This window comes from Fusarium vanettenii (assembly GCF_000151355.1).
Source record: "Fusarium vanettenii 77-13-4 chromosome 6 genomic scaffold NECHAsca_20_chr6_4_0, whole genome shotgun sequence".
Lineage (NCBI taxonomy): Eukaryota > Fungi > Ascomycota > Sordariomycetes > Hypocreales > Nectriaceae > Fusarium > Fusarium vanettenii.
In genome coordinates, this window is record NW_003315865.1 from 1,800,862 (window position 1) to 1,814,238 (window position 13,377).

At 50.5% G+C, this 13,377-nt stretch overlaps 5 protein-coding genes across 5 annotated transcripts; all 5 read left to right on the top strand.

Annotated features, from left to right (window-relative positions):
- Window positions 1-938: 938 nt before the first annotated feature.
- On the top strand, window positions 939-3,283 carry NECHADRAFT_94612 (uncharacterized protein; the record flags this gene model as incomplete). The annotated part of the gene is made up of 3 exons (XM_003044859.1): window positions 939-962; window positions 1,258-1,553; window positions 1,618-3,283. The coding sequence occupies 3 exons, from the start codon at window positions 939-941 to the stop codon at window positions 3,281-3,283; spliced, it is 1,986 nt and encodes a 661-aa protein (XP_003044905.1).
- A 1,090-nt stretch (window positions 3,284-4,373) lies between these two features.
- NECHADRAFT_81938 (uncharacterized protein) lies at window positions 4,374-6,555 on the top strand (the record flags this gene model as incomplete). The annotated part of the gene is made up of 3 exons (XM_003044860.1): window positions 4,374-4,899; window positions 4,953-5,745; window positions 5,799-6,555. 3 exons carry the CDS (start codon window positions 4,374-4,376, stop codon window positions 6,553-6,555), a joined length of 2,076 nt encoding a protein of 691 aa, XP_003044906.1.
- Window positions 6,556-7,346: 791 nt separating this feature from the next.
- On the top strand, window positions 7,347-9,135 carry NECHADRAFT_94613 (uncharacterized protein; the record flags this gene model as incomplete). Its single annotated transcript, XM_003044861.1, has 4 exons — window positions 7,347-7,646; window positions 7,699-8,575; window positions 8,622-8,962; window positions 9,022-9,135. The coding sequence occupies 4 exons, from the start codon at window positions 7,347-7,349 to the stop codon at window positions 9,133-9,135; spliced, it is 1,632 nt and encodes a 543-aa protein (XP_003044907.1).
- A 1,056-nt stretch (window positions 9,136-10,191) lies between these two features.
- NECHADRAFT_44083 (uncharacterized protein) lies at window positions 10,192-11,742 on the top strand (the record flags this gene model as incomplete). Its single annotated transcript, XM_003044862.1, has 2 exons — window positions 10,192-10,895; window positions 10,944-11,742. The coding sequence occupies 2 exons, from the start codon at window positions 10,192-10,194 to the stop codon at window positions 11,740-11,742; spliced, it is 1,503 nt and encodes a 500-aa protein (XP_003044908.1).
- Window positions 11,743-12,574: 832 nt separating this feature from the next.
- NECHADRAFT_81941 (uncharacterized protein) lies at window positions 12,575-13,373 on the top strand (the record flags this gene model as incomplete). The annotated part of the gene is made up of 2 exons (XM_003044863.1): window positions 12,575-13,249; window positions 13,326-13,373. 2 exons carry the CDS (start codon window positions 12,575-12,577, stop codon window positions 13,371-13,373), a joined length of 723 nt encoding a protein of 240 aa, XP_003044909.1.
- Between the last annotated feature and the right edge of the window lie 4 nt (window positions 13,374-13,377).

The following is a 13,377-nucleotide window of genomic DNA, read 5'->3' on the forward strand; positions in this document are numbered from 1 at the left end:
ATCGATGTAGTCTCTGAAAAAGAATCCGATCCATACTAGTAAAATATACAATTATTGATACATGAAGGTATCAACATCTAATACCGTCAATTCGTGTTGAACTTCTGTGATATTGGCACCTGGGGAATGCAGCAGTTGCCCTGGACAAGTATTGGTATGGGAGCCAGAATGGCCTCATCACATGACCAAGATCTGATCTAGGTATGTAAGAACGCCTCCCCTCTCTCGGCCCAAGAAAGTTTCCCCTTAATCTTCCTTACTCTCTCATTTAACAAAACTCTACTCAAGAGAAGCTCACCAGATACATATCCTGCTCTCCCGCAACCATCTCAACCCCTATTCTCCCTCGATAAGGCTCTCCAGCAAGACCCTGCCCCTCACATTCCCTCACTTCGATGCCGTCACCCGGTTCTCAACATCCATGGAAACCACAGCATGTTCTCCCCATTTATTTTGAGTGGTATTAATGCGCAATCACGATGCCGGCAAGCAACAGTTCGAAAACAAGTGAACCAGTCCCCGCGCAAGGAAGAAACAATGCTCCCTCACTTCATCACGCACACGCCACCGGTTGGTTTAACAATGAACGGATAATCGCCATAGCGCGGGTTGGTTGGCTTCAGGCTCTCCTCCGTCTATTTGCTCCATGGCATAGCCCCGATCTTTGCCTTGTGTCACTCAGCCTCATCGTCCTCGTCAAGTTTACAGAGCACACGAGCTTGAACTGATGATATTATGCCTTGTGCGTGATGGTACAAGAATCCTCGCGTGTTGGTTCTTGACCGAAGACACGAGGAGGCTTATCAGTTACAGCGCTCAGCCCTTGCAAGCCACTTTCTCGGGTGCCACCGTACGGCTAAGCCTTTGTGGTGAAACGACCTTCTTGGGATGTTCCAATTGAAAGAAGCTTATTGTTTCACAAAGAAGTGGCGCTGTTGATGCAGCTCGTAATTCTCGACCAGGTACTGATCGGGTAGACTCGTGTCACGACCGATAGGCTTATAGAGGAGGCGTGGTCATCTTCTTGTAATTTCAAGCTGTTCAATTCCGCCCGCCATTATTTCTCAACCAAACTCTTTCTGTCCTATTGTGGTCATGGCGGAATCAACCCAGCCCCAAAAGCCTTCGCTCCAGCCTCTCTTGGATGAGAGTCAAGGCGAGCCCCTTGCTCAAACATCTTGCAGCTCAAGAACTGCATCTCTCGAAAAGAAAAAGAATGCCAACACCCAAAAATTGCACATCTCGTGGTGGCTTGAGTTGAGCGCACTGACCCTTAGTCTCGCATCCTTGGGTGCGCTCGTCGCTCTGTTGTCCATCTCTGACGGACAGCCGGTATCGACATGGGCTGGCCTCTCACCAAGTGCCATCGTTTCTATCCTTGCAGGTACCTCAAGGGCCAGCCTCGCGTTCGTTGTAAGCACTTGTCTCTCTCAGGGCAAGTGGAACTGGGCCGGACGGTTTGTTGGTCCGCTGATTGATTTTGATCGGTTCGATGCGGCAAGCCGAGGTGCTTGGGGAAGCATACGCCTATTGAGAAGCATGATACGGCATCCGTGAGTATCTTTCTATCTTCTCCCAGTGGAACAGGTTCATGCGACTAACTCTGATTCATCTTAGTCACTGGGCCTCAGTCGGCGCTTTCACTGTGATAGTTCTTCTAGCCTACGAGCCTTTCATCCAGGCAGTTCTAACACTCAAAGATGTATCCGTGGTCCTGGACAACACTAACTATAACCAATTATCGGCAATTGAATTAGATTCAAACCGGCCATCAGAGGCTGGACCTGTCATTGGGAGGTCGTCTATTTTGGATGCTGGATACTGGAACGTAAACCCCGGTGCTCCGGCGCGGCAGATACCCTTCCCCGGCCCAGACGGCAAAGAGATGTTCTTCAGACCAGACGATAGGCTCAGCACTCCCGAAGATATGGGCCTCACAGGGTCCGTCTGGAACGGCTTTTCCTCTTTTGTCACACCGCGGAACCTCTGGCCCGCCTTTTCGTGCGCATCGGGCAATTGTTCGTGGGCCCCATTCACATCTCTCGCGATATGTTCCAGGTGTATCAGCCTTTCTAAACACGCCGTGAGAACTTCGGGAAACTACACGTTCCCCGCGGGGTACGGCGTGCCTGGAGGCTGGCAACTTCGGAAGAACGAGACACTCCCAGAGGTCAGTAGCAAGGATTTATTTGCGCACCTGAATGTGATTCAGAGGGAACCAATTGCATGGACAAGGCACGAGATTCCTGAGCTTGGACTGAGTCTGACAAACTATGACGGAAAGAGGAAATGTGGCTCTGGGGATGTTCGATGCCCTGACACATATCTGTCCGTCACATTTACGACAAACCCTGGACGTACCATCAATTTTTCCAACTCCTCGACCCTGGTTCTGGCTATTCAGTTCCTACAAGCTGATAAAAGGTGGAGGGAGAATGAAACGACGTGGCAAGACACACAAGTTACGACACAAGAATGCGGTCTCTACTTTTGCGTCAATGAATACGAAACGAGCCTTGAGCAAGGAGTTCTTAAGGAACAGGTAGTCAATTCGTGGACGGAGAAGACTTCCAACTCTCATAATCCACCCTCCCCGTCAGATATCGAATACCTCCAGTACCTCAACAACACTCTGGACTTGTTCCCTTACTACGTCAACCTGACGGACCTCCAACTTTTCGTCCCTGACGAACACAACAAGAGCTTGGCCAAGGACACCTTCAACATAACCCAGCCAAGCATAGTCCTACTGTTTGACAATATCAGAAAGGGATTAGAGGGGTTCGACGGCCGTGGCTCCACACGGTGGAATGGCACTACAAGCTTCATCTACCCTTCCTTCGGGTTGAGCCTGCCGCCTGCAATGGTGTTTGGTCTGGGAGAAGCGGGGAACGTTTCTGCGAGCGTCAAAAAGGTGGAGTTGAGTTTGACCAAGTGGATGCGTGACCGAGGACTGGCGTCATCCCCCGTCTATGGAGAAGCTACTGTGATGATGGTCATCAATCGGGTCCGATGGGAGTTTCTTGTCTTTCCGGCAGTTGTGCACTTGCTGGGGGTTTTATTTGCTGTTGTGTCAATCTGGGAGACGAACTCTCTCAAGAGACCGGCGTGGAAGAGTAGCATGTTGGCGGCTCTTTCGCATGCTCCTGATGGAGAGCTGAGGGAAAGATTGCGAGAGGCCGCTACCCCTGATGATATTCAGGAAGTAGGAAGGAAGGCCAAGGTGATGATGGAGTGCCAGGATGGTAGGAGTCGATTGGTGTCGAAGGAAGAGATAGAATGAGGGGAGTTTGTCATCATGGCAGGTGTTATAGGCAACAATCAGCAAGAGTGCCAAATAGCTGAGTTAGTGTCCTGAATAAGGACAGATTTAATGTAACCAAGATAGAGACCTACGCTCATTTCATCTAAACATGATAAGATTCTAACAGAGTTTTCAAGGACTCCAACCGGACATGGTTCGTGAGTTTAGCATGCATCCCTCCATCCGAATGCAACATGGAAACAACCAACACCGTTCATACTTCCAGTACCAGACCATCTTCAAGAAAGAGCCACAGCTACGTCATAGTCGCTTACTTGGGTGTAAATTATATTTAACTATTCAAAAGCTCTACTGGACGTTAACACAATTTCTAGAACAGTAGATATATTTATGGAATGCCAAGTGTTGAGTGTTACCATTTTGTCTCTCGTCTTGGAGGAACTCGATTATTGTAATCCAACACCTGGGCTGTTTTGGCTAACCTGCGGCCCGGCTTTCCGAAGCTGCTCATTACTTAGATATGACACATCAGTCATCCCTGTACAAGTAACTCTCCCAGTTGTCATCGTACTACTCCCTAGTTGAGCATTGGTTCCGTGCAACGTTGGCAATCAGTGGCCTTTTGAATACGCGGGTAACCCAAATGGAAGCTGGAAGAATTCTTACAAAAAAAATCAACTTAAATCAAATCCCTACATCATGAACACAGCACAGTGGCCATGTCCCAGGTTGGTTGTCGCCAAAGACCAGGCTGAAACCGTTGGTTGTCACGTGGGACCATCGATAGGGATAGGCGTTGTTTATTCGCGAGCGGCTGAATTCACTCACTCTCTCCAAATGCAACACTGGTTAAATTACAATCAAACGCCAAGACTCAAAGTCGGTAAATCAGGCGACGTCCAGACTGAGGCAGAGATAAAGGAGCCCCGCCCACTATGCATGGTCCGACGCAAACTCGCTTCTTCAGCGCGAGAGCAACAATCAGTTGCCTATGTCATTTTAGTGACTGCGCAACAAACATACGGTATCTATCGATTGACGGCATCGTCGCGCGGCAAACAACAGTATCTCTCTTACGCCTGGCTGGTTCAACTCGCCCATCTTCACCATGGGGCCGCCCAGCGACAACTTTGAGCTCCATTCAGTGCGCACCGTAACAAACGACGCGCCTCGTCGGCAAACAGGCTTGGCCAAGGATGAGCAACTCCTCCGCTATCGCCAGCGGTCGGCATGGATATTTGCCTTTTACTTTCCCCTCCTCGTTCTGCCCTGGATCTTCACCGCCATCTTGATGTTCCGACCCATCAACCTGCATTCCTACATTAACCAGGCCGAAGGATACACGCCCAAGGATGTTGCGAATCTCGAGAGACTGCGCGTCGCCGTCTATGTCCTCACACAAATTGCTGCCACCCTTGGCATCCCCATCGTCTCGACCCTGCTTGCTCACGGGGCCGTTGTATACACGCAGCGTCGCAGGCCGAGCCAGCATCTCAGCCTGTTGCAGATGTTTACACTAGCAGACAGACAGTGGCTCAACGTTCGACACGTCTGGAAATCCCTGACCACATTACCAAAATATTGGAATTCATCATCCACATACCTCAGGTTGGCAGGTGTTCTGATTTTCATCAGTGAGTGAGTATATTTCCGTGTGGTCACCCTATCGCTAACCATGCATTCGAAGCCGCTGTCCAGCCGCCTCTGCAGTCTATCCTTGTTCGAGATGAAACCATAACCATCGTGACATGCACGCCAAATACATGTTATTCCGGTGATCGTGATACGTGGATCGTTGGCAACGATGCCGACCCAGAAGCCCTGGCCCAGACTCGGAGGATGTGGATTATCCAACGAACTTCCGAGAAGATAATCAGCGTGCACACGAAAGATACACAAAAATACCTCTGGTCCGACATCCCTTATTGGTTTCCTGAAACCGGATACTCCTCGGCCCAAAGCCGTGAGAGAGGGGACTTCGAATGGGCTTTGGGATTGGAAAGGTTGGAGCACGACGACGACCCCGAGCCACTTTTCTTCGCCTCGTCAGTTCCCAATGGCACTTCGACCGGGATGCTCCGACAACATGCAGTCAGAATGGATTCCAAGGCCACATGTACCAAGGGCAATTCAAGCTCCAGCGGCTGTAAAGGGACTTGGCCCTTCACAGCCTCCTTGTCGCTCCCCTATACAAAGGTCGAGGTCTGTGTGGATGGGGACCAGGACAACACCCCCTGGGCGATCAGTCGCGATAAACAAGAAATCAAAGAGACCCTGTGGCTTCGAGTGTCCTCATCGAACCCTGACCCTTACGACGGTTCGGATAACTTCACCATTCGGTGCGAGAGTGTTTCGAGAAGGGGTTGGTTTGAGCTTCCTAACCACCACAACGGCTACAAGCCTGGACCTCTCCTGGACGTCTGGCCCTCAAAAGAGGAGATTGCCCGAGACTTTAATGAATACATTTACAACAGCTCTGTGTAGGTGTTCTTGAGCTATTAACATGTAGAAGACAAGACTAAACATGGTACAGGCTCGAGACCTCGGAGCCAACGCCTGGCCCTCTCATGACAGCAGGACTGGCCATATTCGGCAATACATCCTTCTTTCGTCTGGCCAATGTATCAGCAGAAGAATCCAATAATCAGACAGCCCGACAGATATGCGACCAGGTGAGGTTGCCATTCACCCGTCTAACTTCTTTGGAGTTCCCCGCCCCTGTCTCAATCTGCGATGACTGGAGTCTCCAGCGAGACCGGGATACCAATGTGTTGGACCTCCTGGCACGCTACTTTACGTTTTTCGGCTCAGACAACACGACACAGAATGCTCTCAACATTGCAATGTACTTTGCCAACGAGGCCCTCCTTACAACTGCCGCTGATCGGTCCCTGTACTCCCACCCAGGCCATATGGTATCCAAACCCAAGAAAAGTCTGGCCGGTTTGATCGTCATCACCGTTCTCGTCGGTCTACAGGCCGTTGGTCTTTGTCTCCTGATGGTATTCATCTACTCGACGCCGACTTGGACGGACGACTTTGATGCCGATGCCCTGACCCAGATAGGAGCCCAGCTCAAGGATTTGGACGAAATCATGTCACGAAGTCAGGTATGCGGTCTGGTGGGAGCTGTCGAAAATCGAGGTAACGATGAGACGTCGTCTGTGAGGGCATCATCGACAGAAGAGGCACGAGTTCAGGCTAGGAGGCCATTCCATCTGAGCTTAGGCGGAGAAGGCGTTATATCGCCGGAGCTACTAAAGGAGGGGGGATCTGGGGGAACTTCATAGCGGATGATTTGGCGGCATGCCAACTTTGCACTCAACCAGCATGTGGACTTGAGTCTCGCTCTGGGCATGGTTGCACTATCTTCAGACTCGAATACACCGACCCGATATTTCCAACAATTTTCAGATACTTTCACCCTGAACTGTGTCATTGGACGAACAGCTTCGCCAAGAGACGTCACTGGTTGGCTCATGACTATGCCACATCCTGATTGGCTGCGTGGATGTAGATCGCGAGTCTGCAAGTCCAGCAGCCACCAAGATTTGGACAGAATGTTGCTAATGTGCTTGAAACAATCACCAATCATGTTACCCCTCAAAGCCAAAGCTAACGTAACCTTTCACCTAGGAACTACATTCGCAATAATTCATTATTGGCGGTCTTTCTTCACCGAGCCTCGACTCTATACGCTCTATACGCCTACTCCACGTCCTGGTCAAAGCTGTATTCGGGGTCCCCGATTTTCGCCACAGCATCCACAAAACCCACAACGATCAAGAGAAGAAAAAAAAAAGATAAGGTCTGTTCTCTGTGTCATGGCCCGGTCCGGCCCCTGTCTGTTGCAAGATTTAGAGTTCCACTTGCAATAGACACCAAGCCAGAACCCGCAAACCACCCCGGCCATCTGCCCCATTCATCTGTCGATGGTCTGGAGCCATTACATAAAAAAATGGTTTGGTGGTGAAAACCTCGAATTGCGCAATCGGCCTGGACGCGTGGTAGATATAGAGCCAACTTCGCGTCTTGGCTTTCTCTATTCTGTTGATGTCTTGTACGACACTGTAAGATCATCATGGGGGCTCAACAACAAGACGACATTGTCGAAACCGCTCCCCGAGTGGATGACACTCAGGATTTTGCAGAGGATGAAAAGCCTGTGCTTAATCATGGCGGTCATGGACCTACGCAGCGACGGCTGAAGGATTACCACATCACCTGGATTGGTCTTTGCAGTGGCATTGGAACTGGTCTTTTCATCGGAGCAGGATCTGCCTATGCCACGGCTGGACCAGCAGGTTTGCTGCTCGCGTATATCGTCGTTGGTTCTGTCCTCTGGTGTGTCATGCAGAGCATCTCAGAGCTAGCCACCCTGGTAATTCCAAACTGCTCCCTTTCTCAATGTCGATAGCTAACACTGCATCTAGCTTCCCACGGCTGGTTCTTTTCCTCACTGGGCAACCCGCTTCATTGACCCTGCTGTCGGCTTCTCTCTGGCAATCTCTTATGGCTACTGCTATACCATCGCTCTCGCCTCAGAATGCTCAGCTGCTGCGGTGCTCGTGGGCTACTGGACAGATCTCAACCCTGCTGTTGTAATCACAGTCAGTCTCGTTCTGATTCTCGCCATCAACCTCATGAACGTGCGATTCTTCGGAGAGACGGAAGTAGTTGCTGGTGCCATCAAGGTTCTCTGCTTCATCGGCCTCGTCATCGTCGCCATTGTCATCACAGCCGGAGGAGGTCCCAACCACGAGTCCATTGGTTTCCGGTACTGGCGTGACCCTGGTGCATGGGTGAACTACAACGGCATCACTGGCTCGGCCGGTCACTTTCTGGGCTTCCTCTCAGCGTTTGTCAATGCTTCGTTCTCGTTTGTGAGCGTTGAAACAGTCGTCATTACTGCCGCCGAGTCCGTCAACCCGCACAAGTCGATCCCCAAGGCGGCAAACCGAGTCACATATCGAATCGGCTTCTTCTATATCCTCGGCGCGTTCTTGATTGGATTAATTGTCGATCCTCGAAACGCAGACCTCGTCTCTGGCACTGGAAATGCCAACAGCTCGCCCTGGGTCATCGCCATCCGAGAGGCCGGCATTACCGCCCTCCCCTCCATCGTCAACGCCTGCATCTTGGTGTCTGCCTGGTCTGCTGGCAGCTCTTACTGCTGGGTAGGATCCCGTATCATTCTCGCCATGACGACGGATAGGCAGCTGCCTCAATTCTTTGGCCGCACGACATCGAGCGGTGTCCCCTGGGTCGCAGTCATTACTTCCTGGCTCTTTGGGCCTCTGGCCTATCTCAGTATGTTTAAACCTTATACGCCAAGTGTCCTTGCTAACCTCTCTAGGTCTTGGTAGTGGCGGTGCTGCCCAAGCTTTCACCTGGCTTCTCAACCTCAGCACAGTCGCAGGCCTCATCGCTTGGGGAACGCTCTGTGTTTGCTATATCCGGTTCCACCACGCCCTCAAGGTCCAGGGTGTCAGCCGTGACACTCTCCCGTGGAAGGCCCCATGGATGCCCTACACGGCCTGGTATGGAGCCATCGGATCGATCATTATCACGCTGGTGGCTGGATTCCCCGTCTTCCTCAAGGGGAACTGGTCCACCACTGATTTCATCGCCTCTTATATCGGCATTCCCATCTTTATCATTCCTATCATTGGATGGAAGCTTGCATTCGGCACCAAGGTGAGGCTTTTCTCTTTCGACCCAATAACCGGCGACTGTTTCTGACTCATTCGCTCTAGTTTGTTCGAGCCAAGGATATCGATGTATGGTCTGGTCGTCTCCCCCACGATTGGGTCCCTCATGACGTGGCGAGTCATCATACAAGCGACAAGGCCATTCAGTCGGTTGCCTAGAGGATGTATGGATCTTCGAGACTTTGCTGAGCACGACCTGATAATTTTTGGAGAAAAGCGATACATGGAGGCTTGCTTCACCCCTGTCATATTTTGCTCCTCTGAGCCTGTACATATCGACGAGATGTGGTTACAAATGCAAAGAAATAGAAGCATTTAAGTGTTATTGTGACTATCGTCTTCAATAACGCGTCCGCAAGAGACCGTCAGCGACAAGAGCAAAAGATACAATTATTAATATACGACGCAGTATTATATTTGTCCGCAGTCATTATAAGAAGCTATTAGCCACAAGAGCACAAAAAAACACATTCAATAACATACGACGGCATCAACACAGGCATCCAAGTACCCATGATACAAATATCCCCGCCCTTCGGATCGACGATGACCCAAACGCCGCTTAGTCAAGGTTCCTACTTGACCGTATCTCGCGCGAATGCCAGCTCTTAGTCACGATCCGCGCGCGATCGGATAAATCACAAACCTTGAACAGACGACATACTCGGTCCAAGTCTCTAGGGCATAAGGCGCTTCCCGTAAACAGGTTTCATCGACATAAACATCCTCTCTCTAGGCCTAGCCCGAGGCATCTCGACCAAGACCTGTCATTTCGTATCAGTCAAACTGCCTGAAGGTTGGTTCTGGACGATGGACGGCGGCGACAGGTAGAAAGAAATCAGGGGATAAACGGACCTCATTCAGGGGAGAATCGGTATTCAGCCTTTCCGCACAATTTTGAAAGATTTTAGCCCCCTTGTATGAGTGAGTAATCGTTTCCTTGGGTAATGCCAAGAGAGTTGTCGGGTGATGGCGAGCTCCTGTTGCCGTCCCGCGCGGGTCGGGCTGTCAAAAACTCCAGAGGGGGGCGTGTAATTTGACGCTTCCGTGATCTTTTCTTGCATGATGCCAGGATTAACAGATGTTTATTATGCCATCTGACCTTGGTCTTGGCCTTGCGCTGCCGAATATAAATACCCGTCAAGGCAGCTTCTCTCCATCACAGACTTCATCCTTATTCACCATCCTGCCCATTTGCCTCTAAACCAGATCATCATGAGATATTTCATTACTTCGATCCTCCTCCTCGGTGTAGCCAGAGGAACCGAGGCAGCGTCGACATTGTTCCAGGGCGGAACCGTTATTGGCTTTGACAACAAGACTGAGACACCCAAGCCTCTGTACAACACCTCCATCTTGGTCACCGGAGACACCATCACGGCAATATTTAACGATAACAAAAAAGACTCTGTCGAGATACCTTTGGGGACAGAAATAGTTCCGTGTGCAGACTTGATCATCTCGCCCGGCTTCATTGACACGCATCGACACACTTGGCAGACGACCTACCGAACGATCGCTTCCAACATTACCCTGTCCGAGTACTTTGTTCGATACAGTCCCCTCTCTCGAGTCCCTGATCTATTCACTCCCCAAGACTTTTACCTGTCTCAAGTGGTTGGTCTCTGGGAAGCGCTCAACGCAGGTGTCACGTCACTGCTTGACCACTCACACAACATTAACTCCCGGCAAGTCGCCGAAGCTGCTCTAACTGCGTACTTGGACAGCGGTGCCCGAGTCTGGTTCGGCTACGGCTTCGACCCTACCGGCAACTTTACCATCCCAGAACGAGCCGCACATGTCCGTGAGCTGGCCTTGGATCAGCGGCTGTCAACAGGTCTGGTCCAGATGGGCATGGCGTTTGACACTTGGACGGGAGTTGATGAGCCATCCCTAGAAGCGGTCCTTGATTTACTCAAGTAGGTGCTTTGTGTATTCTTCTCTACATTCCACTAACAAGGTTCAAGGACCGGCAACCTCTCGGTGTTGACAACACACTGGCTAGACGGGCAGTGGAACATCCGCCACAGCCCATCCCTATTTCAAGGCCTGGGAATATTGAACCAAAGCTTTCCGATCGTTTTTTCCCACGGCACCTTCATCACCCCGGCCGAATATCAGCTCCTCAAGGAACACAACCACTACGTCTCCATCACGCCAGAGTCCGAGATGCACTTTGGACACACAAACCAGGAGAGCGACCTGATAATGGACCAGGCAGCTCTAGGAGTCGACACCCACGCCACGTACTCTGGAGACATTGTCACTCAGGCTAGGATGTGGCTGCAGAGCGTAAGACTACGATCTTTTAGAAAGACGCTCGACGAGTGGAAGATCCCTCGCTATAGCCCAATGTCGGTTAACCAAGCGTTCCACCTAGCCACGCGAGCAGGTGCTCAGGCTCTTCGTCGTCCTGACCTCGGTATCCTCCAAGTTGGAGCCAAGGCTGATATAGTCACCTTTGACGGAAAGTCGGCAAACATGGTTGGATGGAGAGATCCAGTTGCGGCCATCATACTGCATTCCAACGTTGGCGATGTGAGGGATGTCATGATTGGTGGGAGTTTTGTCAAGAGGAATGGAAACCTGGTTGCTGAGAACCTAGCAAATGTCACGGCGAGGTTTCAGCAATCGTCGGCGAGGATTCAGGAAGAGGCTGTCAAGATTCCATACGAGATGAAAGGCGGTTTCGTCTTCAATCCTGTTCTTCCATCTGGTGTGGTCGAGCCTGTAGATGCTGTGAGGGGCGACAGAACAGGGTACTAGTCATCACCTCGACACATGAGCCATCAGCTTTCATACCTGTCAAGTATCGTTCTCTAGATGGCTCACCTGCAACTTATAGGGATTTTAGACACCACGATATTCAACGAGAATAGAGGATGTTTGAATTCCAGCATGGAGCATTTAGTTATCACAAAAGTAAAACTTTATTTAGTTTACATTCGCGATTTATCTCTGCTGCTTAGGTCTCTTCTTTAGGTGGACCCCTGTCAACATGTTCTTACTAGAACACAATCAGCAACAATTGGCAACTAGATAGAAATAGAGACATCAAAGGAATCATAATAGAAAAAAGTCTGCTCTTGTTAACAGCTTTCGCACACGTCTCATTCGGGCTTAGATGACCAACACTCCGCTTCAGCAAGGGCCAGAACGGCAAAAAGTTTTCAAGCCCTCCAAGACTTACAAGCAACTTGCTAAAAATCTATGAAAGTGATATCCTAATCTCATCAAGATATTAGATTATTTCCAACTGCCTATTATTGCATTCTTATTCTACCTTCATAGGTACCCGTAGAGGAGGCTATTCACACGCGTCCTGTTTTTCCTGACCCACGTCTATGGCGTGTCTCGGGGATGCAGCTGGCCTTGCTGAGACCTACTCAACAAAACTCAAACTCAAACCTTTTACACTGGCCGAACTGAGTCAAGAATCTCATCACATGATCTAGATGTGATCTATAAAACGAATGCCTCGCGCCGCTCTCCGTCATCACCTTCTTCTTCCTCAACAAGGCTCTCTCTGGCAGCATCACGCCCGATTCACATTCTCTTATTTCATCATCCAGATTCCGCCATACTGATCACCGTAACTATGGCCACCGCCACACAGGCAGACGACATATCAACCTCATGGCAGGGACGTTGCCCAGGAATGGTTTTCGCGCGCGCCATCATTAAAACGCTAACGTCAACGTCAAGCCCACTCCTCGACGATCGATCTGGGGGCACAGAGGAGGAATCACTCCAACCAGAGGAACCCACCTCTCAACAAATCGAGACATACAACGAGCTTTGCCAATCTATCCTCGACGTCTGTAAGAACGGGCCCTTTGAGGAGAGATTGAACGCAGACACCCATCCGAGCAGTGAAGCTTTCGTGAGGGTTCCCGAACTATCGGAACTAGCAAAGATTTCCGGAGGAACCTTTTTCATCGATGAGAATACAGGCAACATTTGTCGGAATCGCGTGTCTTCTATGGCACATCTATTTCTTCAGACCTGTCCCGGCGATGAGAACAGCGGTTGGGGCCCCTTGGTGCAGGGCATGCTACGAGAGGCAATAGAAAGAACCCCGGACGCAGATGAGCTTGAGGAGATCGCTGGCATGATCTATTTCCGGTGGGAATTGGGGTTGCTTGCCGATTACATGGTTGAGGCGTTCGGGCTTCCAAAGCCAGGAGGAGAGATTTGCATCTTGTGGGACAGCCGAGATCAGCGCTCGAAAGTTGACAACTACCAATTACACAGCATGATCTTTGGCCGTCTGGTTAACGGGGGATTCCAGCCATATCCAGCAAAGAACCAAGGTCCTCCATTCATGCGATTCCTACATTACATCGCAGAAGCGGTCGCCCTCAAAGACCTTCCGGAACCTGACACCAACCAACTAATAGA